Below are 26805 nucleotides of genomic sequence, written 5' to 3' on the forward strand. Positions count from 1 at the left end.
CCCACTTGGGCCTGACTCCCATCCAGACCCACCCATGGCTGCGCCTCTACCCAGTCATGTGAAATCCATAGATTAGGGCCTTATTGATTTATTTAAATTGACTGAGTTCCTTATATGAACTGTAATTCTGTAAAATCGTTGAAATTGTTGCATGTTGCGTTTATATTTTTGTTCAATATATATTGTGAATTATAATGAAATATTTATCCATACAATAAGATGGCAAACATGTATTATATGTTTTGAGGAAAATATTTAATATTGTGAATGTTTTAGTGTGCATGCCATATAGGCATATGGATGAATGGCTATATGCTGTTTATTTGAAATCTCTCTTACACTCAGTGGACAGGAGGAAAATTAAATAAACTATAGTTATTCATTTACCTTTAAATATTTCAGTGTTGCCAAGTTGTTACATTATAGCAGAGATTCTATCCATTTCAATTATATATATATATAATATATATATATCATTCTGTGCGTAGTAGCCAATTATAGCCAATTATACACACACGGAGGCGCCAAAGACCAGGTATGAGTAGGACCACAGGAATGAATATTCCAGAAGGGTTTAGAAAAAATGCTTAGTAAAGTTAACATATAAACATAATGCAATGTGTTTGTATACCATATGATTCCATTGCAGCTATTAAACATAATTTACAAGTTTAAATTAAACTTTATTTTCCACCAAGAGGTCATGAATAGTGAGGAACTAAACTACATTTTACTTTCACTTTCACAGCCTCATGAAATACAATATCAGACGTAGGCTAGGCTATAAACCACATAATGTTTTAGCATATCTCATTTGAACTTTTATTTATTATCTAAACAAACTAATTAGCAAATATGCCCAAACTAACGCTCATCGGATTGTGCTTCTGGCTTTATGTGGCGCAAAAATTGGTTTCCGGAGGTAAGTCGAACCGACCCGCAGGGTCGAATTTAGCTTTAGGTCTACCTAATATTTGTAAGGCTACTTGTGTGCTTATTGTGTAGCCTACAACATTATCACATCATAATGTTTGATTATGATTAACAATAGGTAGGATATGTAACAATGTGCCTTATGAACACAATGTACATTGCAACTTCAAGAACAAGCGCAGCCGCCCAAGTGGGATTCACATCAATGAAAAAACACATGGCAATCTGAAACAAAAAGCTTTTATAGCGACATTATTGACAATCGTTTAAACATGCTCTTTTTTAGTTATTTTCAACATGGAAAGTCTGAATGGTTTTAAACTAAGTCTATGTGGGTTTCGATGACAAATAAGGACTGCACCCTTCTTATTATTTGTAGCTACACACACAACCAACTTCAGGAAGTGATGGAATATTAAGTCCTGGCCTACCAAGGCGTAAACCTACAGAAGGTTCTGCTTGATCATGGCAGGGCCGGTGATATGGACGGCCTTAGGGGGGCTACCATACCTTCTTGCCCTTTGTCTTTGAAATATTTGGTCAATCATATTTCACAAATACCGGAGCATGCTAGTTCAAATATACTTTTTATTACTTCATAATAAAAGCCGAGCTGGATCATGAAAGCAACTGCCTTCCAGTCTTGGCACAGACTTCTTACATATTTGTCCTCCTTACAACATACTCATAGTAACTCCTCTTAATTGCTCATCACCTCTGGCATTTAGCCACCGTTAACATATTTCCTTCATATTAGGACATGCAACCTGTAGAGTCACAGAAATAGTTTCATGCATGTAGGACCATAGCAACAGACCTTGAAACTCTACGGGATTAACCAATACATGACATCCTGCTGACTCCACTGAAAGGGGAACCCCTGTTCTGGGAAAAACCCAAGAGGTGTAACCATAGTTAGGCCATAACAGTTACAAGTATAACCACGTGCATGTCTAATGGTGTCAAATGACCTAGAGCACATACACTAGTTTTGCTGGCTTCTTCTGAAATAAATAATTGCCACATATGTACTGACAAATTCACAATGTATCCCCTCATCTGGGGCTAAATAGCCCCACACCCCAAAATCCAACTCAGAATAAGATCCCTCCTCAAGCCAATTATCCTTCAATATACAGTGTAAAAAAAAGCATATGCATGCATTTCTCAGCCTTGCCTGAGAGTTATAGTTATTCACTAAACACACTCCTTATTACAACACAATGTTCAATCACTCCTTTGATACAATGCACATTCAAAGATCCAATATGATGATAATGTCCACTCCCTTCTCATCAGTCTTTTGAGCACCACCTATTTTGATAGAAACCTGTGATCATTATTAGGATCCTCGGGAAGTACACCGTCTATATCAATTGATGTCGGTCTTGATAGGTACGACAACCCCATTTTCCCAGGATTGAGTCCAACCAGTCCCAGGCATGGGAATCATGTCCAGCATTGTCTTTTACTTCCTGGTGTAGTCTTTTCAGCTTGGTCAATGCCTTACTTGTTCACTCAAAGCTGTCAATGCAGAGTCTGTATAGTTAATGAATCTTTGATGATCATTGTAAATGTAATTTATCCAGTCTAGGTTTTTTTAAGGTGATATCCAAACAAAAATTTATTCAAATCCTGACTTAATTTCATCTCTTGCTTTTTATTCCTTGGGGATTCCTCTGGGTTTTCCTATTGCATCTTAAAACTTCGTAGGGCTGAAATCCCGTTAACTGGATCGATATGACAACAGCCAGTGAAAGTGCAGGGCTCCAAATTCAAAAACAACAGAAATCTCATAATTAAAATTCCTCAAACATACATGTATTTTATACTGTTTTAAAGGTAATCTTGTTGTTAATCACACCACAGTGTCCGATTTCAAATAGGCTTTACAGCGAAAGCACCACAAACGATTATGTTAGGTCACCACCAAGCCACAGAAAAACACAGCTATTTTTCCAGACAAATATAGGAGTCACAAAAAGCACAAAGAGAGATCAAATTAATCACTAACCTTTGATGATATTCATCAGATGACACTCATAGGACTTCATGTTACACAATACATGTATGTTTTGTTTGATAAAGTTCACATTTATATAAAGAAATCTGAGTTTACATTGGCGCGTTACATTCAGTAGTTCCAAAAACATCCAGTGATTTTGCATAGCCACCTCAATTTACAGAAATATTCATCATAAATGTTGATGAAAATACAAGTGTTACACATGGAATTATAGATAAACCTCTCCTTAACTTTTTAGGGATAGGGGGCAGCATTTTCACTTTGGATGAATTGCGTGCCTCTAGTGAACTGCCTCCTACTCTGTCCCAGATGCTAATATATGCATATTATTATTACTACTATAGAAAACACTCTGAAGTTTCTAAAACTGTTTGAATTATGTCTGTGAGTATAACAGAACTCATATGGCAGGCAAACTTCCAAACAGGAAGTGGAAATTCTGGGGCTGGTTGATTTTCAACCCATCGCCTATTCACATCCCAGTAAGATATGGATCTGTTCGCACTTCTTCTTACGCATTCCACTAGATGTCAACAGTCAGTAGAACGTGGAATGAAGCCTCTAGTGTGACGTGGGGCCGGATGGCAGCTATTTGAGTCAGTGGTCTGGCAGAATGCCAGTTCCTGGTCAGGCGCATTTCTCATGATATCGCCATGCGTTCCATTACTCTGTAGACAAAAACGAATACTCCGGTTGGAACGTTATTGGATATATATGATAATAACATCCTGAAGATTGATTCTCTACTTAGTTTGACCAGTTTATTCGACCTGAAATATAACTTTTTGAAGTTTTTGTCCGAGTTCGCCTGGACCGGCGCCAGCTTTTGGACATGTGAACTAAACATGCTAGCAAAAGTAGCTAATTGGACACTAGTAATGGACATTATCGAACAAAACAACGATTTATTGCGGAACTAGAATTCCTGGCACTGCATTCTGATGAAAGATCATCAAAGGTAAGGGAATATTTATGATGTAATTTCGTATTTCTGTTGACTCCAACATGGCGGAGAAATGTTGTGTATTTCTGAGCGCGTCTCAGATTATTGTATGCTTTTTTCGTAAAGTTAAAAAAAAAAATCTGACACAGCGGTTGCATTAAGAACAAGTGTATCTTTAATTATATGTAAAACATGTACAGTGGGGAGAACAAGTATTTGATACACTGACGATTGACGATTTTGCAGGTTTTCCTACTTACAAAGCATGTAGAGGTCTGTAATTTTTATCATAGGTACACTTCAACTGTGAGAGACGGAATCTAAAACAACAAAAAATCCCATTGTATGATTTATAAGTAATTCATTTGCATTTTATTGCATGACATATGTATTTGATCACCTACCAACCAGCCACCCTTGAAGCAGAGTTACCCATGCAGAGCAAGGGGAACAACTACTCCAAGTCTCAGAGCGAGTGACGTTTGAAATGCTATTAGCGCGCACACCGCTAACTAGATAGCCATTTCACATCGGTTACACCAGCCTAATCTTGGGAGTTGATAGGCTTGAATTCATAAACAGCAGAGCGGCTGGCAAAACGCACAAAAGTGCTGTTTGAATGAATGCTTACGAGCCTGCTGGTGCCTACCATCGCTCAGTCAGACTGCTCTATCAAATCATAGACTTAATTATAACATAATAACACAGAAATACGAGCCTTAGGTCATTAATATGGTCGAATCTGGAAACTATCATCTCGAAAACAAAACATTTATTCTTTCAGTGAAATACGGAACCGTTCCGTATTTTATCTAACGGGTGGCATCCATCAGTCTAAATATTCCTGTTACCTTGCACAACCTTCAATGTTATGTCAGAATTACGTCAAATTCTGGCAAATTAGTTCGCAATGAGCCAGGCGGCCCAAACTGTTGCATATACCCTGACTCTGCGTGCAATGAACGCAAGAGAAGTGACACAATTTCACCTGGTTAATATTGCCTGCTAACCTGGATTTCTTTTAGCTAAATATGCAGGTTTAAAAATATTTACTTCTGTGTATTGATTTTAAGAAAGGCATTGATGTTTATGGTCATGTGCACATTGGAGCAACGACAGTCTTTTTTCGCGAATGCGCACTGCATCGATTATATGCAACGCATGACTCGCTAGATAAACTAGTAATATCATCAACCATGTGTAGTTATAACTAGTGATTATGATTGATTGATTGTTTTTTATAAGGTAAGTTTAATGCTAGCTAGCAACTTACCTTGGCTTCTTACTGCATTCGCGTAACAGGCGGGCTCCTCGTGAGGCAGGTGGTTAGAGCATTGGACTAGTTAACCGTAAGGTTGCAAGATTGAATCCCTGAGCTGACAAGGTAAAACTCTTGTCGTTCTGCCCCTGAACAAGGCAGTCATTGAAAATAAGAATGTGTTGACTGACTTGCCTAGTTAACCTCTTAAGTCGACCCTCTACTTTTTTGAACATTCTGTTAAAAATCGCGCACCATTTCAGCGCCCTGCTACTCATGCCAGGAATATAGTATATGCATTTGCTTAGTCTGTGTGGATAGAAAACACTCAGACGTTTATAAAACTGGTTAAATCACTGCTGTGGCTTTACCAGAACGGCATTTACATCGAAAAGCACAGGAAAAACTGATCACTGAAAATGGGAAAATATATCCATGCGCTACTTGAACCCATTGATAAAGGTGAACCACAATTAATTGACTGAGGTTGCAGTACCTACAGCTTCCACACGGTGTCTAGAGTCTTGTCATTTCCCTTAGAGTTTTTTCTTGGTCAAACACATGCAGGGCACCGTATCTCCTCAGGGCTAGGACCGGATATTTTCGTTGAGTTTCTAGCCGGACATTTTTCCAGACGGACAGCTAATGATCTTTACATCGCCTCCTGATGAATTTTATCGCTTATTAACGTTTACTAATACCTAAAGTTGCATTACAAACGTATTTCGAAGTGTTTTATGAAAGTTTATCGTCGACTTTTTGAATTTTAAAAAATGACGTTACGTTTTGAAACGATGTTTTTTTCGTTTATCACACAGTCTACATATAACGATATCTAGGCTTTATATGGACCGATTTAATCGAAATAAAGACCCAAATAGTGTTTATGGGACATCTAGGAGTGCCAACAAAGAAGATGGTGAAAGGTAATGAATGTTTTCTATTTTATTGTGCGGTTTGTGTAACGCCGAAATGCTAATTATTTTGTTTACGTCCCCTGTGGGTCTTTTGGGGTGTTACATGCTATCAGATAATAGCTTCTCATGCTTTCGCCGAAAAGCATTTTAAAAATCTGACTTGTTGCCTGGATTCACAACGAGTGTAGCTTTAATTCGATACCCTGCATGTGTATTTTAATGAACTTTTGAGTTTTAACTAATACTATTAGCATTTAGCGTAGCGCATTTGCATTTCCAGAGCTCTAGTTGGGACGCAAGCGTCCCGAGTAGAAGCAAGAGGTTAAATAAAGGTGTGAAAAATATATTTATATATTTTTTTAAATCGGCGTCCAAAATTACAGATTCCCGATTGTTATGAAAACTTGAAATCGGGCCTAATTAATCGGCCACTCAGATTAATCGGTCGACCTCTAGTCTGAATACACTGTAAAACAAAAGATAACAAAAACCCTCATGGCTACCCGATCCAGTGAGTACTCTAACAACCTCCATGTCGGAGGACACTTAGAAACAATGTTTCCGGAGTCTCCCCCAGCTTAATATATTTGAGTAGAGCCTTCACCGTTCGAAAGCAACTCTTTCTTTATATCCGAATAAAAAAACTACAATATTTTATAAATGATCCACCCCAAATTCAGAATGACATTCCTCAGTGCTGACTTTGAGACTAAGACTCAAATTCCTGCTCCTTAACTCATCACACATCATCCCGGTTAGAATGTACATTTTTAAACGGAACCTTTCATTGTCGTTCATAACTCTTCACATTACTACAACCTCCCTTCGTCCCTGGTTTCCTTTCACAAGTGTCCTAGAAATAAAAGACCAGTTATCACAATGCATCCTTAGTCTACACTTATTCATAGTGAATACACCTTTCTTGTCGCTAAGGTTTATGTTACCAGGGGAGTTTTTATTTAAAATATAGTAAAAACAAACCCAGTTCTACTTTTCACAGGGAGGCCACTTTCATTACTATCATCTCCTCCTCCCTTCAGTCAATTCAAATAATCTAATTTGAGTAATGTAACAAAGATTCACAGGTTTTAAAACTAAGGTTTTCTTGAGTCGCATGGTTCTCGAAACCTCCACGTGTTGTCTTTTCGCCAGTACTACTTTACCATAGCTATAATTCCTTGTGTTCCTGCTCTACCACATAGCATACATATTATATCAACACAGAAACCCCAAATCTTTGGGCTGGGGGGCAGTATTTTCACGTTCGGATGAAAAGCGTGCCCAGAGTAAACTGCCTGCTACTCAGTCCCAGTTGCTCATATATGCATATTGTTAGTAGATTTGGATAGAAAACACTCTGAAGTTTCTTAAACTGTTTGAATGATGTCTTTGAATATAACAGAACTCATATGGCATGCAAAAACCTGAGAAAAATCCAACCAGGAAGTGGGAAATCTGAGGTTTGTAGTTTTTCAAGTGATAGCCTATCCAATATACAGTGTAAATTTGGTCAGATTGCATTTCCTATGGCTTCCACTAGATGTCATCAGTCTTTAGAACATTGTTTCAGGCTTCTATTGTGATAGGGGAGCGAATAAGAGCTGTTTGAACCAGTGGTCTGGCTGAAATACTTTAGTTTGGTCACACGCACGAGCACGAGCTCCGTTCCCTTTCATTTCTAAAGACAAAGGAATTGTCCGGTTGGAATATTATTGAAGATTTATGATAAAAAACACCCTAAAGATTGATTCTATACATCGTTTGACACGTTTCTACAAACTGTAATGGAACAGTTTTGACTTTTCATCTGGACTTAGTGCCCGCGCCTTGTGCATTTGGAATGTGACCTAACCGCGCAAACAAAAAGGAGATATTTGGACATAAAGAAGAACTTTATCGAACAAAACAAACATTTATTGTGGAACTGGGATTCCTGGGAGTGCATTCCGATGAAGATCAAAGGTAAGTGAATATTTATAATGCTATTTCTGACTTTAACTGACTCCGCAACATGGCGGGTATCTGTATGGCTTGTTTTGATGGCTGAGCGCTGTACTCAGATTATTGCATGGTGTGCTTTCACCATAAAGCTTTTTTGAAATCTGACACAGCGGTTGCATCAAAGATTAGTGATTCATTTTATCTCTATTTCTGCTTTTTGTGACTCCTCTCTTTGGCTGGAAAATGGTTGTATGTTTTTTTGTGACTAGGCACTGACCTAACATAATCGCATGGTATGGTTTCACCGTAAAGCTTTTTTGAAAATCGGACACTGTGGTGGAATTAACAAGACGTTTATCTTTAAAATGGTGTATAATACTTGCATGTTTGATGAATTTGAATTATGAGATTTGTTGTTTGAATTTGGCGCCCTGCACTTTCACTGGCTGTTGTCAAATCGATCCCGTTAACGGGATTTCATCACTAAGAAGTTAAGGATAGTTTGAATGTGTCGTGATACAAAGTCAGACTATTCATAAACATTACTTAGTCATACTCTCGCCCATACTGCCCATTTTAATATGTTACCTAATATCCACTGTCCTTGATTCTCACAAGGACTATTCAACCCCAAAGTGCTCTAATGAACAGGGTTGAACCAAACTTTCTGAACCATAATTCCTACTATTTTTCCCACATGGCAGTCAAGCACCCAAGCTAATGTGGCTAACTAATTTAGCTATGCCGCTTCTAGATATAAGCAAGAAAATACATCTTCACCCTCCATTCTACTCACCTCGCAAAGCTGGTTAGGCTCTTTACTTGTTTGTTAAACACATTGGTCACCAACTGTGCTGCTTGCAACAATTCAAATTACGTTATTTCCCAGATGTTTACTGACACCAGCAATATTCAATCAGACTTCGAGCATTTGTTAACTCATCAGTTATTCTGCACGCTGGTACATCCAATCTAGTGCTTTGAAATCCAACCAAAATAGCCTGAATGACATTACCAAGCACCCCATTTTACACTAAATGATACGGTTAGCGCAATGACGCTAATAGAACGCTAACTTCAATACGCTAGGAAACTGAGCTTCTGATTCTGGTTTTATGTAATTGTTCCAATTCATAATTGCCTTCCTGAATTCTTGATTTGATTTGAATTATCCTGTTAACAGGGTAATGTTGCACAACATGATCTAGTTTGCTCTTTCATATTCGAGCCGAATTGGTAGAATTTACTAGCGCTTCTTTCAGCGACTCCGTGGTTTTAAAATAACTATTTTTTAAGCTTCTAACTATTTTCCTGTGATATTCCTATTTATTCTTTGCTCAGTAGTTTAGTTTTATTGTGCTATTCCCTTGTTTAACCACTTTATCTTGTTCTTATATTACTCCCTATAGGTCCAGGACTAAAAATCTTTAACGGTCAAGTTCAAGCCCTAAATGATTTTAACCACACTCTATTCTCTCCTATGTATATCCACATCCGTATATCTGATTATTGTACTCAGACTATTGGGTATTCCCCCTTTTTCTAAGTTTTTATAATTGTTCTCTCTTTTTGAGTTTATTCTTACTTCAAATGTTCCAATTTCTATAGACTATATATTCATCCACTTTGCAGTATGCAATTTTCAATGGCCTTACCAGGCAATCGCTGATGTCGCCTTGACATTTATTACTAATAATATAATGTTCATGTATTTTACAATTTATCCTAACTGTTCACATTTATAGTATCACATCCTTTCACTGGGTATTTAAATACAAATAATATTCACCTCCCCTAGTGCAGGACTGGTTGCGTCCCCTCCGTCAGACCAAGAGAGGCGCAACCTTTTAATCCCACAACAGCAGAGAACTGTCACACACCTTTCACGCTTTCCAAAGTGACTTATTAATTATCGATACACTCCCTCTACATGATAAGTTGTCTTATAGGAAAGTGTCAGAGAAATCCTAAGTAATCTTTCACGCTTTCCTAAGCAACCTGAGTATACTCTAACTTTATTTCAGGGCGGTAACCACAGCTTTTTATCTGACTGTCTGAGCTGACCCCTGTCTTCAATTTAAATGGCGGTATTTACAGATTTTACATTTATTTCAGGGCGGTATTTTGCGGATATGACTAGTAAATATCCGTCTATGCAGTCCCATTATCAAATAAACGTCTATCCAGTCCCATATCGTTCCTTATCAAACACCTGATTATACAGCACTTTCCTGATTCACCTCCACACAGAAAAGGCAATATTACACAGGATGTTTACCCATCCAAGTGGACCTTATGGATTTACATACACGAAAAGCGGTATTACAGGATTTCTATTTAATTTTGTTCGACCATGCAGATAGTCATTGGTCACCTCAAACTAAACTGAAAAGAACAGTTCAACAGGGCAGACAGACAACCTGAATGAGACCGATCCCCCACCCCAGCTGAGCGACTGCGTGAGCCAGACGAATTGAATAACCCGCTGACAAGGACCAATTGAATCAGACAAATGGGCTGCGTTTGCTCGCAACTCACGCAGGTCTAATCAAATATATCCCGGCCATACGAAATCAGACAACATATTCACAACAGACTGAACAACTGGTCAGATGAACCGTCTGAACAAATCAGATTAATCAGATGAATAGCCCCACTCAGCTGAGCCAGTCAAAATAGACGGTGCACACAACTCTCCCTCTCCAATGGTCACACACCAATTACTGTACTTATATTCATGGTTGCAACCCTCAAAAGCTTATACCCCCAATATGTCGCATGCATTTCATCAAACTCATAAGCTCCCAGTATCTCTTTGGTTCGTCAAATTTGGAGAGACCTCCTTGGTGACCTACCTCTGAAAACAGGTTCCTAGAGCGGACCACACAAGAACTATACGTAAGAACTCAGTTTACTGTCTTAATAAGCGGCCACTTGCATTTTGTGCAGTCCGTCCAGGAAGCCCATTCACAGCTACAGATTTTCACTGTCTCTGGTCCCTTTTCGCCACTCCTGGCAAGCTCGCCATTTATGTCGTGAAAATATTTGGTCAATCATATTTCACAAATACCGGAGCATGTGAGTTCAAATATACTTTTTATTACTTCATAATTAAAGCCGAGCTGGATCATGAAAGCAACTGCCTTCCAGTCTTGGCACAGACTTCTTATATATTTGTCCTCCTTACATCATACTCATAGTAACTCCTCTTAATTGCTCATCACCTCTGGCATTTAGCCACCATTATCATATTTTCTTATTAGGACATGCAACCTGTAGAGTCACAGAAATAGTTTCATGCATGTAGGACCATAGCAACAAACCCAGGCACACATGTAAGATACCAAATTAAAGCTACACGTGTTGTGAATCCAGCCAACATGTCAGATTTCAAAAAGGCTTTTCGGCGAAAGTAAACGATGCTATTATCTGAGAGTAGCACCTCTGTAAACAAAGAGAGAAAACATATTTCAACCCTGCAGGCGCGACACAACGCAGAAATAAAAATATAAATCATGCCTTACCTTTGACGAGTTTCTTCTGTTGGCACTCCAATATGTCCCATAAACATCACAAATGGTCCTTTTGTTCGATTAATTCCGTCGATATATATACAAAATGTCCATTTATTTGGCGAGTTTGATCCAGAAAAACACCGGTTCTAGCTTGTGCAACGTGACTACAAAATATCTCAAAAGTATGTGGATATCTCAAAAGTTACCTGTAAACCTGTATTACAAACTACTTTTGTAATACAATTTTAGGTATTTTTTTCGATAAAATTGAAGACTGGATGATCTGTGTTCAATACAGGAAGAAAACAAACTGACACTACCTTTCTGGTCACGCGCCCATTACACAAAGGAATAACCTCAACCAATTTCTAAAGACTGGTGACATCCAGTGGAAGCGGTAGGAACTGCAAGAAGGTCCCTTAGAAATCTGAATTCCCAATGAAAACCCATTGAAAAGAGAGTGACTTCAAACAAATCTGAATGGTTTTTCCTCTGGGTTTCACCTACTACATAAGTTCTGTTATACTCACAGACATTCAAACATTTTTAGAAATTTCAGAGTGTTTTCTATCCAAATCTACTAATAATATGCATATCTTATCTTCTGGGGATGAGTAGCAGGCAGTTGAATTTGGGCAGGCAGTTGAATTTGGGCATGCATTTAATCCGGACGTGAAATACTGCTTTCTGTCACCAAGAAGTTAAGAACAAATTCTTATTTTACATTGATGGCCTACTCTGGCCAAATCCTCCCCTAACTCGGACGACGCTGGGCCAATTGTGCGCCGCCCTATGGGACTCCCGATCACCGCCGGTTGTGATACAGCTCGGGATCAAACCAAGGTCTGTAGTGACGCCTCTAGCACTGAGATGCAGTGCCTTAGACCGCAGCGCCACTCGGGAGGCCAAACGATTTGCGATGGCCGGGAATAACTGTTCGTCGGGAGCTTCATGAAGAGGAATAATGTTCTGGGGCTTTTTCAACGTTCGGGCTAGGACCCTTAGTTCCAGTGAAGGGAATCTTTACGCGACAGCATACAATCATATTATAGATGTTTCTGTGCTACAACTTTGTGGCAACAGTTTGGGGAAAGCCCTTTCCTGTTTCAGCATGACAATTCCCTCGTGCACAAAGCGAGGTCCATACAGAAATGGTTTGTTGAGATTGGAGTGGAAGAACTTGACTAGCCTGCACAGAGCCCTGACCATCAAACACCTTTGGGATGAATTGGAACGCCGACTACGAGCCAGGCCTAATCGTTCAATATCAGTGCCCGACCTCTCTAATGCTGTTGTGGCTGAAAGGAAGCAAGTCCCCGCTGCAATGTTCCAACATCTAGAGGAAAGCCTTCCCAGAAGAGTGGAGGCTGTTATAGCACCAATGGTCCAACATCTAGAGGAAAGCCTTCCCAGAAGACTGGGGGCTGTTAGAGCAGCAATGTTCCAACATCTAAAGGAAAGCCTTCCTAGAAGAGTGGAGGCTGTTATAGCAGCAATGTTCCAACATCTAGAGGAAAGCCTTCCCAGAAGAGTGGAGGCTGTTATAGCAGCACTGTTCCAACATCTAGAGGAAAGCCTTCCCAGAAGAGTGGAGGCTGTTATAGCAGCAATGTTACAACATCTAGAGGAAAGCCTTCCCAGAAGAGTGGAGGCTGTTATAGCAGCAAAGGGGGGACCAACTCCTTATTGATGCCCGTGATTTTGGAATGAGATGTTCGACGAGCAGGTATCCACATACTTTTGGTCATGTAGTGTTACTGCCCTGTGCTTCTCTCCCATGCGTAGGGTACAGCCTACTCTATTTAATTGAGACCACACGCACACTTGATTGTGCAGGTATGGCTACTGAACTGGAGGCAGGAAGAATGATGACAACGACACTTGCTACGTTATGCATAGTCCTATAGGACATAGCCTGCCTTTTAGAAGGACAATTTGCAGGCAGAGACAAATAACTGGGTAATCAAGACTTATTAAAAAGGCGTAACGCTCGCTCACCTTGGTAGCCTAACCTATGTGTGTGTTGTGCCTTTTCCTTTTCAATGATGATTACATTTTTTGATTCCACTTTGACTTGTTGGACCCTCCACTTCTTTCCAATATCAATATTTATTTACAGACACTGTAGTAAACTACAGTATAATCATGCACTCGGAAATGTCATTCCTCAATTGGAGGTGTAAAACACAAAACGGGACATATTTGCTTTTGTTATGGTCTTGTGAAGGCTGGCTGAATTCTGACAAAGAGTGTGTTCTTTCATCTCAGCAGGCCTACAGATTCTCCCTTCGCCCTGCTTTTGTTTGCTTTAGATGTTGATATTGGAGACTTATCTGAAGAAAGTGCATTTATAGCGGATAAGAAATGTATTGCCGTTAATTGGAAAGTTGGTTACGTATCACTAGCTTTGATCTAGTACCAGATTAAGGGTATACTGGGCATCTCTTTCTAAGACAGAGCGGGATGCAGTTGAATCATTGTCCAAAAATGAACAGATTGTGGTTAAAAAAGCAGACAAAGGCGGTGCTACAGTGGTGTGGAGTAAAGACAAATATGTGACAGAAGCCTACCGTCAATTAGACAATGATGAATTCTACCAATCTCTTACCTTCAACCCTACAGATGACCTAAAAACTGAATTGAAAGGGATCCTCACAGAAGCTAAGGAGAAGGGCTACATTTCAGACAATGAGTTCAAATGTCTTTTCAATGGCAGTCCGTGTATGGCTTCTTTTTACTTTCTTCCAAAGGTCCACAAACATCTTGAAAATCCCCCAGGCAGACCAGTCATTAGTGGTAATGAAAGTCTGACAGAACCCATCTCTAAGTACATTGATTACTTTATTAAGCCTGTTCTGACGTCACTCCCAGCCCATCTTCAAGATACCACAGATGTGTTGAACAACATTAAGGAATTGAACAATATAGGTACAGCTTCCTTTTTAGTCCCCATGGGTGTGGAGTCTCTATACACCACCATTGAGCATGAACAAGGATTGGCAGCTATGCACCATTTCTTGAGTACCCGACCTGAAACTGAGATGCCTCCTACAGAATTCATTGTCTCACTGACTGAATGGACTCTTAATCATAACATCTTTATCTTTCAGGACCGTATTAAACAGGTCAAAGGGTGTGCCATGGGAGCTAAAGCCCTTCCTTCCTATGCTGGTTTGTACTTGGGTAAATGACTTAATTTTGGATCCTTCTAATAACCATTTCTTTGACCGGATTATATGGTGGGGACGCTATATTGATGATGTTTGTCTGTTTTGGTCCGGCTCAGAAGATGAACTTATTTCCTTCCATTAATACCTTAACAACATTAACCCTAACATCAAACTAACTATGGAGTACAGCAAGTATAACATTCATTTTTTCATTAGTAAAGGTTGTTTGCACACATCAATCTTTAGGAAGCCTACAGATGGGAATACCATTCTGAGGGCAGACAGCTTTCACCCCAAAAGGCTAAAAGAAAACATTCCATATGGCCAATTCCAAAGAGTCCGCAGAATTTGCGATCAGGAAACAGACTACAGTGTCAAATCTGCTGAATTTGAGAATTGCTTCTTGAATCGGGGCTACAGCGTTCAGGTCCTGAAAGATGCCGGTATAAGGGCTGGATTACTTGACAGAGAGAACATGTTGCGAAGGGGAGAGCCTCGTGATACATCAGAGAGTGTATGTTGTTACAAATACACCACTGAAGCAGAGAGCATTAAAATAATCAGTCAAAATAATTGGGGAATCATCCAAAGTGATACGCTACTACGCCAAGTCTTTCCTGAGCCACCAGTCATAAGCTTTAAGAGATGTCCTACCCTAAATGACGAATTAGTCCACAGTTATCTTCCGGGTGACTCTCAAAAAACTTGGCTTGACCACAAACCCAAGGGCTCCTTTAAATGTAACCATTGCAGTAATATTGCACAGAAGGAAGTATTTTGTTGACACAGCTTCCAAAATGGAGTATTACGTCAAGCATTTCATTAACTGCAAAACCACTCATGTCATCTATAGATTGGAATGTCCACAGTGCAAGGTGTTCTACATTGGACGGACAAAGAGACGCCTTCAAGACCGCTTAGCGGAACACAAGTACGCTATACGGGTAGGCAATGAAGACTACCCCATGGCAAGGCACTACAAGTCCCTACACCATGGCAACCCTGCCTCCCTACAAGCAATGGTATTGATCATATTCCGGCCTCTATTAGAAAAGGGGACCTTCTTAAACAGTTAAACCAAAGGGACAGTTTTTGGATTTACAAACTACAGGCCACTAAATACCCTGGTTTAAATGAAGATATGTATTTCTCACCCTTCCTGTAGGGTTGTGATAGGTCCATTTGCTGTCATCTAGTGGACATTTTGCTCCATTGCCCTCAGCTATGGTTACACTGTTGTTGTTCATGTTTTGCTGTGTTCTAGTGTACTATGGAATATTTAGCTTTCTTATTCTTGACACTTCTCCCTGTCATATTTAAGGTTAGAACTACCTTTTAGTTTTCGGATACTTCTAGTTTGGAGTTGTATTTTTATGACAACATAGCTACAGTATTTCACCTTTTAATGTGTATAGTATTGCTTACTAGGTGTGTCCAATCAATTGTGTAACATTTACATTTAAGTCATTTAGCAGACGCTCTTATCCAGAGCGACTTACAAATTGGTGCGTTCACCTTAAGACATCCAGTGGAACAGCCACTTTACAATAGTGCATCTAAATCTTTTAAGGGGGGGGGGGGTGAGATGGATTACTTTATCCTATCCTAGGTATTCCTGAAAGAGGTGGGGTTTCAGGTGTCTCCGGAAGGTGGTGATTGACTCCGCTGTCCTGGCGTCGTGAGGGAGTTTGTTCCACCATTGGGGGGCCAGAGCAGCGAACAGTTTTGACTGGGCTGCGCGGGAACTGTACTTCCTCAGTGGTAGGGAGGCGAGCAGGCCAGAGGTGGATGAACGCAGTGCCCTTGTTTGGGTGTAGGGCCTGATCAGTAACCACTCCCTCTTCCAATTAGGGCTAATTGAAAAGCTGTTAAAAAGAGGACCTTGTATTCCTTTTTTTATACTCCCTGATGAAGGCCATGCAGACGAAACGCTGCGGTTTAAAAAAAAACAACAACTTTGTTTCTATTGAACATGCCATACTAATAAAGGCATTTTAATCAATTATATGAAGTGCCTTGGTCCTCCTTTCTTTTTGAGGTTTTTAGAAATGTTCGTAAAAAATACCCTTTGCTATGAGACTTGAAATTGAGCTCAGATGCATCTTGTTTCCATTGATCATCTTTGAGATGTTTCTACAACTTGATTGGAGTCCACCTGTGGTAAATTCAATTGATTGGACACATTAAAGGTCGGAACTGGGAAGGAACTTGTGTTTGGAGGTAGTTGAGTTATTGACTAGACTGGTGGGGGTCGGACTGGTGGGGGTTGTTCATTTGTTAGGCTATTGGTTAAAGGTGCAACATAATATTTATTATTGAATTACCTTTGATCAAGTTTAGTCTCATGAATCACTTAAACATGTTTAATAATGATTTCTTACCTAGCTTGATGATTGTGGCCATTTGTGCTAACTTTTTGTTCTAAATAGAGACGGTATACTGGATTGTTTAAAAATGCAGGAAATTAGCTTAAGATGCCCCAAGAAATGTTGGGACCCCCAGACACCTCTGTGTTTTTACCCACCTGCTTCTAAAAACAAAGTGGTGCCCCAGGAAATAAGTTATGATGAACTTCCCAGGGTGGTGAAAGTGCACGCAATCTTAATGCTCCTTTCCAATGAATATCCAGGGTCTTATTCTGGTGACATGATTATTGATACTTGACTGCCGTAATAATGTCATCATGTAGACTAGCCTACCAGCACAACCTACCAGCACAGCCTACCCGCACTGTATCTGAGAGCTGTTAGCTAGAACGCAGGTGCCATGACCAGAGTAGGCATTTTGCTATTCAATGCAACAGTTCTTGTGACAAAACTATCGGTAGAGTTGAAAATGCGATGGAAACACATTGAATTTAAGATTTTTATTCCCGGTACATGAACATGTAAGGGGAAAAGTACATTTAGTGTGATTTGATTAAGATCCCCATTAGCCGACGCCAATGGCAACATTATAGAGAAAATACTATACAACTTACATACATTGAAAAACATTAACATGTAGTGTGTGTGCATTATCAGTTACACACACGTCAGTACATACACACAACAAGTAGGCCACATGGGGGAGAGGCGCTGTGCCGTGAGGTGTAGATTTATTTGTTGTTTTTAAACCAGGTTTGCTGTTCCTTTGCACTATATAAGATGGGAATTCCATACACTCATGTGCACTATGTCATCACACACAGCCTTTTATACTGAAAAAGTCAGTTTGATTGAAACATCTCTGGTGGGAAAATGTCCATATTTTTTCATGCAGATTTTAGAATATTTGCATGAAAATCTGTCGCAGATTGGATGGAAACCTAGCTAGTGATGTGATAGTGGACAGGGTGTAGACAACGACTTTAATCTGTAGTGTAGTCTAGATACATTTCTGCTGTGGTGGTGGTGGTGGGGGGGCATACTAGTCACGGTGTTCAGACTACATAGACCAGATACACCCAGCAAGCAGAATTCTAGATATAAACAGTAAAGGTTGATAATAATATCAGTTCAATGCCAATAGGGTTAGGACTACATATTTATACCCTCACCATAATGTGTTACCCTGGATGCATTGATACTCTGATACATGTATGAAATGTCTGCTTTCCTAGATGATCTTTATCATGAAGTGGGAGGTGAGCTCGTGTTGACGCCGGACAAGTCCACAGTACCTGACCCCATCACAAGCGTCCTATGGAAGCATGGGAAGAACAAGGTGGCAGAGTGGGACAAGGATTTTGGTGGTCTGGACATCTATGGTGCCTTCAAAGAGCGTACAACCCTGGACCAGACTACTGGAGAGCTGAGAATCAGTGGATTGAAGAAAACAGACAGTGGAGTTTATTCTGTGGAGTTCAACAGCAAACTGCTTGACCAGACATATACATTATCTGTTTTCAGTAAGTGGTTCTGTGCGTTTGTGCATACATCTGTGTGTGTGCGTGGTCATGGAGAAACAGCAGGTTATGTATTGCAGTGCCTCACAAGCATTTTCCCAAATGATTCCTGTTTCTTTCCTCTATTTACAGAGGCAGTCCCCAAACCCACCATCACTTCTTCCTGTAACCCAGACAAAATCTCCTGCAATCTGACCTGTGAGGGCGACACCACTGATGCTGAACCAGTCACCTACAGCTGGAAAGTGGGAGAGGGGGCGTGGGAGGACTTAGACAAACAGATTAATGTCAATAAGAGCGACACTGGCAAATCAACCAACAGTTACAAGTACATCTGCAAGATGAAGAACTCTGTTAGTGGGGAAGTCAGTGAGGTGTTTGGTTCAGGTGAGTGGACCCTCAAGTGTGCTACAGTCTTATGTATTGATCTGTTAGTAACACTGCTAGTGTTGTAGACATTTTCAATGCTACACTATGTTGAAAACAGACATTGGGGTTTATTATGTGGAGTTCAACAGCAAAATGCTTGAGCGGACATATATATTATGTTATCAGTAAGTGTTTCTGTCTGTGTGTCTGTGTGCCTCTATATTAAATAGCAGATTATGCAGTGCCTTTTTTTCCTGCTTTGTCTTTCTCTTTCGTTCCTGAATTTACAGAGGCAGTTCCCAAACCCACAATCACTTATACCTGCAACTCCAACAAAACCTCCTGCATTCTAACCTGTGAAGGCGACACCACTGGTGCTGAACGAGTCACCTACAGCTGGAAAGTGGGGGAGGGGGCGTGGGAGGTCATAGGAAAACAGCTGATTGTCTCTAAGAGTGACACTGGCAAATCAACCAACAGTTACAAGTACATCTGCAAGCTGAAGAACTCTGCTGGAGAAGAGGAAGTCAGTGATCCAGTTGAAGAGGTGTTTGGTCCAGGTGAGTGGACACTCATAAGTGTGTTAATCTTATCTATTGATATGTTAGTGACACTGCTAGTGTTGTAGTGCAGCATTCAAAATGTCCTATGTTGAATACCTGAAACTCCTGTCAAAGTATCAATACAAAATGTATTTTTCATTTCAGAGCCTTCTGAAATTGGTGGTGGGGTTGTTGTTGGTGTTGTCGTTACCATTACCATTGTAGCGCTTGTTGCCGTCATAACAGGTAAGAACAGCACATCTATAGTAACATGTACATAGTTGTGAAGCACAGATTGACATAACAGCAGCAACAACAGTGATGAGCTATACCCCCTGAAGGGGATACCTGTTCTACCTATATTTACAGTAGTGTTCAGGTGTGCAGGTACTGTATGCAGGTGTGCAGGTACTGTATGCAGGTGTGCAGGTACTGTATGCAGGTGTGCAGGTACTGTATGCAGGTGTGCAGGTACTGTATGCAGGTGTGCAGGTACTGTATGCAGGTGTGCAGGTACTGTATGCAGGTGTGCATGTACTGTATGCAGGTTGTTTATTGGTGCTGTCTGAAAATATCTGTTCTTGCAGCTTAAGCGTGTAATTGTCAGTGAAGTCATACTCAATAGCTGATAGAATGGTTAATACAGACTTGTACTTTAAGAAGTTGTCAAATATTTGTATTTTCACTCCCCAGTTTGGTTGCTGTGGAAGAAAATTAAAGGTAGGATGATTCTCTGGCTCTTTCTGGCCCAACTCTTCATACTCACTGCTTTACCAAAATGTTAGACAATGTGCATTTAATTGAATTGAAATGGTCTTAATAATGTATTAATGTATGCACACTGCAACACTCAGGCATCATTTACAAATGCAGTATTTGTGTTTAGTGAGTCTGCCAGATCAGAGGCAGTAGGAATGACAATGCATTATATTGATAGGTGTGTGGATTGGACCATATTGCTGTCATGGCTGAGCATTCTAATTGTAACAAGTACTTGTAGGTGTCATGGAAAATGTATGGAGTAAAAAGTACATGATTTTCTTTAGGAATATAGTGAAGTAAAAGTTGTCAAATATATATAAATAGTAAAGTACAGATAGTGAGTGCACAGTAGTAATCTCATAACCTTATGCAAATTTAAAGGGAAAATACAGTTGAAATCGGAAGTTTACATACACCTTAGCCAAATACATTTAAACTCAGTTTTTCACAATTCCTGACATTTAATCCTATTAAAAATTCCCTGTCTTAGGTCAGTTAGGATTAGAGGTCGACCGATTAATCGGAATGGCCGATAAATTAGGGCCGATTTCAAGTTTTCATAACAATCGGAAATCTGTATTTTTGGGCGCCGATTAAAAAAAAATATATATATATTTTTTTAAACATTTATTTAAACTTTATTTAACTAGGCAAGTCAGTTAAGAACATTCTTATTTTCAATGACGGCCTAGGAACAGTGGGTTAACTGCCTTGTTCAGGGGCAGAACGACAGATTTTCACCTTGTCAGCTTGGGGGATCCCGAGAGTCTTGCAACCTTAACTAGTCCAACGCAATAACGACCTGCCTCTCTCTTGTTGCACTCCACAAGGAGTTACGCGAATGCAGTAAACCAAGGTAAGTTGCTAGCTAGCATTAAACTTACCTTATAAAAAACAATCAATCATAATCACTAGTTAACTACACATGGTTGATGATATTACTAGATATTATCTAGCGTGTCCTGGGTTGCATATAATCTGACTACTAGATATTATCTAGCGTGTCCTGCGTTGCATATAATCTGACTGAGCATACAAGTATCTGACTGAGCGGTGGTAGGCAGAAGCAGGCGCATAAACATGAATTTAAACAGCACTTTCGTGTGTTTTGCCAGCAGCTCTTCGTTGTGCGTCAAAGAGGTGGGGTTTCATTGTGCTGTTTATGACTTCAAGCCTATCAACTCCCGAGATGAGGCTTGTGTAACCGAAGTGAAATGGCTAGCTAGTTAGCGCGTGCTAATTGTCATTGTGTTGCTGGTTCCAGAGCCCAGGGAGGAGCGAGGAGAGGGACGGAAGCTATACTGTTACACTGGCCATACTAAAGTGCCTATAAGAACATCCAATAGTCAAAGGTTAATGAAATACAAATGCTATAGAGGGAAATAGTCCTATAATTCCTATAATAATTACAACCTAAAACTTCTTACCTGGGAATATTGAAGACTCATGTTAAAAGGAACCACCAGCTTTCATATGTTCTCATGTTCTGAGCAAGGAACTGAAACGTTAGCTTTCTTACATGGCACATATTTTACATGGAACATATTGCACTTTTTACTTTCTTCTCCAACACTTTGTTTTTGCATTATTTAAACCAAATTGAACATGTTTCATTATTTACTTGAGGCAAAATTTTATTGATGTATTATATTAAGTTAAATTAAGTGTTCATTCAGTATTGTTGTAATTGTCATTATTACAAATAAATAAATAAAAACAGCCGATTTAATCGGTATCGGCTTTTATGGTCCTCCAGTAATCGGTATTGGCGTTGAAAATCATAATCGGTCGACTTTATATTAAGAATGTGAAATGTCAGAATAATAGTAGAGTGATCTATTTCCGCTATTATTTCTTTCATCACATTCCCAGTGGGTCAGAAGTTTACATACACTCAATTAGTATTTGGTAGCATTGCCTTTAAATTGTTTAACTTGGGTCAAACGTTTCGGTAGCCTTTCACAAGCTTCCCCACAATAAGTTGTTGGCCCATTCCTCTTGACAGAGCTGGTGTAACTGAGTCAGGTTTGTTGGCCTCCATGCTCGCACTCGCTTTTTCAGTTCTGCCCACAAATTTTCTATAGGATAGGGGTCAGGGCTTTGTGATGGCCACACTCTAATACCTTGACTTTGTTGTCCTTATGCCATTTTACCACAACTCTGGAAGTGTGCTTCCACCGTCTAATACCTTGGGTCATTGTCCATTTGGAAGACCCATTTGCGACCAAGCTTTAACTTCCTTACTGATTTCTTGATGTTGCTTCAATATATCCACATAATTTTCCTACCTCATGATGCCATCTATTTTGTGAAGTGCACCAGTCCCTCCTGCAGCAAATCACCCCCACAACATGATGCTGCCACCCCCTTTCTTCGGCTTGCAAGCCTCCCCCTTTTTCCTCCAAACATAACAATGGTCATTATGGCCAAACAGTTCTATTTTTGTTTCATCAGACCAGAGGATGTTTCTCCAAAAGGTACGATCTTTGTCCCCATGTGCAGTTGCAAACCGTAGTCTGGCTTTTTAATGGAGGTTTTGGAGCGGTGGCTTCTTCCTTGCTGAGCGGCCTTTCAGGTTATGTCGATATAGGACTTGTTTTACTGTGGATATAGATACGTTTGCACCTGTTTCCTCCAGGATCTTCACAAGGTCCTTTGATGTTGTTCTGGGATTGCTTTGCACTTTTCACACCAAAGTACGTTCATCTCTAGGAGACTTGCGTACTATTGTTTGTACAGATAAAAGTGTTACCTTCAGGCATTTGGAAATTGCTCCCAAGGATGAACCAGACTTGGGGAGGTCTACAATATTTCTTCTGAGGTCTTAGCTGATTTATTTTGATTTTCCCATGATGTCAAGCAAAGAGGCACTGAGTTTGAAGGTAGGCCTTGAAATACATCCACAGGTACACCTCCAATTGACTCAAATAATGTCATTTAGCCTATCAGAAGCTTCTAAAGCCATGACATAATTTTCTGGAATTTTCAAAGCTCTTTAAAGGCACAGTCAACTCAGTGTATGTAAACTTCTGATCCACTGGAATTGTGATACAGTGAAATAATCTGTCTGTTAACAATTGTTGGAAAAACGACTTTGTCATAAACAAAGTAGATGTCCTAACCGACTTGCCTAAACTATAGTTTGTTACCAAGAACTTTGTGGAGTGGTTGAAAAATTAGTTTTAATGCTTCCAACATAAGTGTATGTAAACCTCCGATTTCAACTGTACATCCTAAATTCAAGGAACCTCTTCTACTCTGTTTGCTGTAAACCAATGTTGAATGACCAATTCTAGGGGAAACACTGCTGTAATTGACAGATTCTTAAAAGTGAAATATAATACACTATGTATTGGGAAAGTGGGGATATCTAGTCAGTTGTACATCTGAATGCTTTGAAGTATAGGAGTGTTTATTTCAAAATGATCTGATTAGAGAAAGTTTGTCCTTCTGTTCTCATCAGCAGCTGCAGCCAGCAGATCCAACCATCCTAAATATGAGTCAAAGCCTGAGGGTAAGAAGACAGTGGCATTCACCTGGAATTCTGCCACTGAGCCTCCTTTTCATTGTCATCCAGAAGTGAACACAACAAATACTAATGTGATCTGTGTATGAGAATGCTAAGCTCAACTTTTCTCTCTTCTCCTCAGCTAAAGGCAGTGAAAGAGTCCAGACAGAACGAGGCAAGTAATCCAGTTAATTTAAGACTGTATAAAGCAGAGGTAAATTCTTAAATAGCAGTTGATGCAGTAGGAGAGAGGCTGTAGTTGATGTCTTCCTTCTGTGTGTGATTCTGCAGAGATTATGGTTCCGCTGACGGTCAACCACAAAGCAGGGGAAGAGGACGCAGACAAGCCTGGAAAGGGGCAGGAGAATGGAGGCGTGTATGAAACTTAAGCGGATAGTTTACCTGGCAGTTACAGTGAACTCCAACCATATTTGTCTTGATGATTTGATTCCTGTAACTGACTCATTCTTAAATGCTAAACGTCAATGGTCACAGATCATTGGCTACAGCTCAGCGTTCAACACAATAGTGCCCACAAAGCTTATCACTAAGTTAAGGACGCTGGGACTAAACACCTCCCTCTGCAACTGGACTTCCTGATGGGCCGCCCCCCCAGGTGGTAAGAGTAGGCAACAACACATCTGCCACGCTGATCCTCAACACTGGGGCCCCTCAGGGATGCGTACTTAGTCCCCTCCTGTACTCCCTGTTCACCCATGACTGCGTGGCCATGCATGACTCCAACACCATCATTAAGTTTGCTGACGACACAACAGTAGTAGGCCTGATCACAGACAATGATGAGACAGCCTATAGGGAGGAGGTCAGAGACCTGGCAGTGTGGTGCCAGGATAACAACCTCTTCCTCAATGAGAGCAAGACCGGTTGCATCACCGCCTGGTATGGTAACTGCTTGGCATCCGATCGTAAGGCGCTACAGAGGGTAGTGCGTACGGCCCAGTACATCACTGAGACCAAGCTTTCTGCCATCCAGGACCTATATACTCGGCCGTGACAGAGGAAGGCCCAAAAAATTGTCAGACTCCAGTCGCCCAAGTCACAGACTGTTCCGTCTGTTACCACACGTCAAGCGGTATCGGAGTGCCAAGTCTAGGACCAAAAGGCTCCCTAACAGCTTCTACCACCAAACCATAAGACTGCTGAACAATTAATCAAATGGCCACCCAGACTATTTACATTGCCCCCGCCTTTGTTTTTACACTGCTGCTACTCGCTGTTTATTTTCCATGCATAGTCACTTTACAAATGACCTTGAGGGGGCGGAGCTAGCATGTTGGAGTGAACAGCTGTGCGTGAGAGGCTCCTGCAACTTTTTTGTATGTATGTATATGTGTGTATATATGTGTATGTGTGTATATATGTGTGTGTATATATGTATGTGTATATATGTATATGTGTGTGTATGTGTATATATATATATATATATGTATGTGTGTGTATATATGTATGTGTATATATATGTGTATATATATGTGTATATGTATGTATGTGTGAGTGTGTGTGTATGTATGTATATATATATATATATATTTTAAAAAAATTTTTTTTATTAAACATTTATTTTTTAATGGGGGGAACGTTTAATTTAACAAATCCTTGTTCCGATCTCCTGACCCACAGTATGTAAAGGTACGGCTGACTATGTCGGTTGCAGATGGTTTATTTTTTGACCGGCAGTGCTTAGCAATATAATCTTGAGGCTATATCTTGCTTATCTCTGGGATTGACCCAGGATGACGCTTAAATGCGCAATATGTTTAAGTTGCAACTTATTCTGTTTAGGTTTTTAGATGCTAACCGAACACTTAATTCGCAGGAGCATCCTCAGTTCATATGTTAGTAGAAGTTCTAGGATAGTGAGAGGTGAACGTATAGTTGGGATTTTATTTTTGTTTTACCTCTTGTTCGAGGTTGCGCTGTGCTTTTTTGGCATCGGCCAGACAATGTGTTTATTATTTTTCCTTTTTTTTCTCTCCTGTTTGTGCATGCCTGTTAAATGTGGGTTGATGGGGGGGGGGGGGGGTAAGTGTTGGGGAAATTAGGGGAACAGGGTGGGAAGTAAAGGTGCTTGCAGGGGGGGAGGGGTGGGTTGGATACTGCTCTGGTGTAGGTGCTACATATGCTGATCGTGATGGTTTGGTGCGCTTTCTTACCTTTTTATCAAGTTACATGGTATGCTCTGAACTAACTTTATTTGACTCTTTGCAAACTGGAAACCACATATCCTGAGGCTGCATTCATTGTTGCTGGGGATTTTAACAAGGCTAAGGTTTTCGTTTTTTGTTGTTGCTCTGCGTGCTTTTCATACTCCCACATAGTTAACAATCAACTTAGGCAATCAAAATGTAATACGTGATTCTTCCATGACAATTTGTGTCAATCAATCTTTTGGAAAAAATCTATCGTTTGTATGATTATATTGACATAATGTTGTACCACAACACAGTGCTTTTAACCTGCATGCAAATATAATTTTGTGCAGTTGTACATCCCCCTATTTTATATTCATTGTAATATGTTTGTGCTGTGTATACTGTATTGTGTGTGTGTGTGTGTGTGTGATGTATTAATGTATGTAATAAGTATTTTATCTTAGAAAATAAAAACATATTCTATGTACAACACTGTAGCAGGCAATGTTTGTGTTGAAATAAACAACTACTGCTCCAGGCAGGAGGTTAGATGCACCACCTAGCATATGGCACAGGGAGGCCTCAAACAACTGCACAGAATGGTATAGACTCATCTGAATTGATGAGTAAAATTAATCACAATTACTTTGTCAAACCTATGTTTAGCCTTTGATAGATATTTTATTGATTTGAAGTCGCTAGCTAGGTTATTTTACCTTGGTCATAGGCTAAAGATGGCGGAGGGCTGCTTCGCTTCCAGCTCTTAGGGAACTTTGCAGTATTTTGTTTTTTATCTAAATGGGATTTTAACAAAGCAAATTTGAGGAAAAGAATGCTGAAATTCTACCAACACATTGACTGTAGTACTTGCGCTGCTAAGAC

The 26805-nt window shown here is 40.0% G+C and overlaps 1 protein-coding gene across 4 annotated transcripts; it reads left to right on the forward strand.

The window, feature by feature from the left end:
- Nucleotides 1-743: 743 nt before the first annotated feature.
- On the forward strand, nt 744-25798 carry LOC135559562 (carcinoembryonic antigen-related cell adhesion molecule 1-like). 4 transcript variants are annotated; one of them, XM_065018931.1, is made up of 10 exons: nt 744-922; nt 15557-15647; nt 18305-18592; nt 18722-18976; nt 19249-19518; nt 19666-19746; nt 20194-20220; nt 23726-23776; nt 23913-23945; nt 24062-25798. In XM_065018931.1, exons 1-10 carry the CDS (start codon nt 896-898, stop codon nt 24157-24159), a joined length of 1221 nt encoding a protein of 406 aa, XP_064875003.1. In that variant the 5' UTR covers nt 744-895; the 3' UTR covers nt 24160-25798. The 4 variants fall into 4 exon arrangements, with proteins under 4 accessions (XP_064875003.1, XP_064875004.1, XP_064875006.1 ...); XM_065018932.1 differs by having other exon boundaries at nt 23729-23776; XM_065018933.1 differs by lacking the exon at nt 744-922 and adding an exon at nt 13092-14716.
- Nucleotides 25799-26805: the final 1007 nt, after the last annotated feature.

The sequence above is a fragment of the Oncorhynchus nerka genome, linkage group LG5, assembly GCF_034236695.1.
Source record: "Oncorhynchus nerka isolate Pitt River linkage group LG5, Oner_Uvic_2.0, whole genome shotgun sequence".
Taxonomy (NCBI): domain Eukaryota; kingdom Metazoa; phylum Chordata; class Actinopteri; order Salmoniformes; family Salmonidae; genus Oncorhynchus; species Oncorhynchus nerka.

What these genes read in the sequence shown, in the direction of transcription:
- LOC135559562 (XM_065018931.1), top strand. Translation starts at nt 896, where the DNA reads ATGTGGCGCAAAAATTGGTTTCCGGAG. An exon ending in GCAAAAATTGGTTTCCGGAG is followed by an intron (nt 923 to 15,556) that starts GTAAGTCGAACC and finishes TGTCATCTATAG; the next exon opens with ATTGGAATGTCCACAGTGCA. An exon ending in TGAAGAGGTGTTTGGTCCAG is followed by an intron (nt 19,519 to 19,665) that starts GTGAGTGGACAC and finishes TTTTCATTTCAG; the next exon opens with AGCCTTCTGAAATTGGTGGT.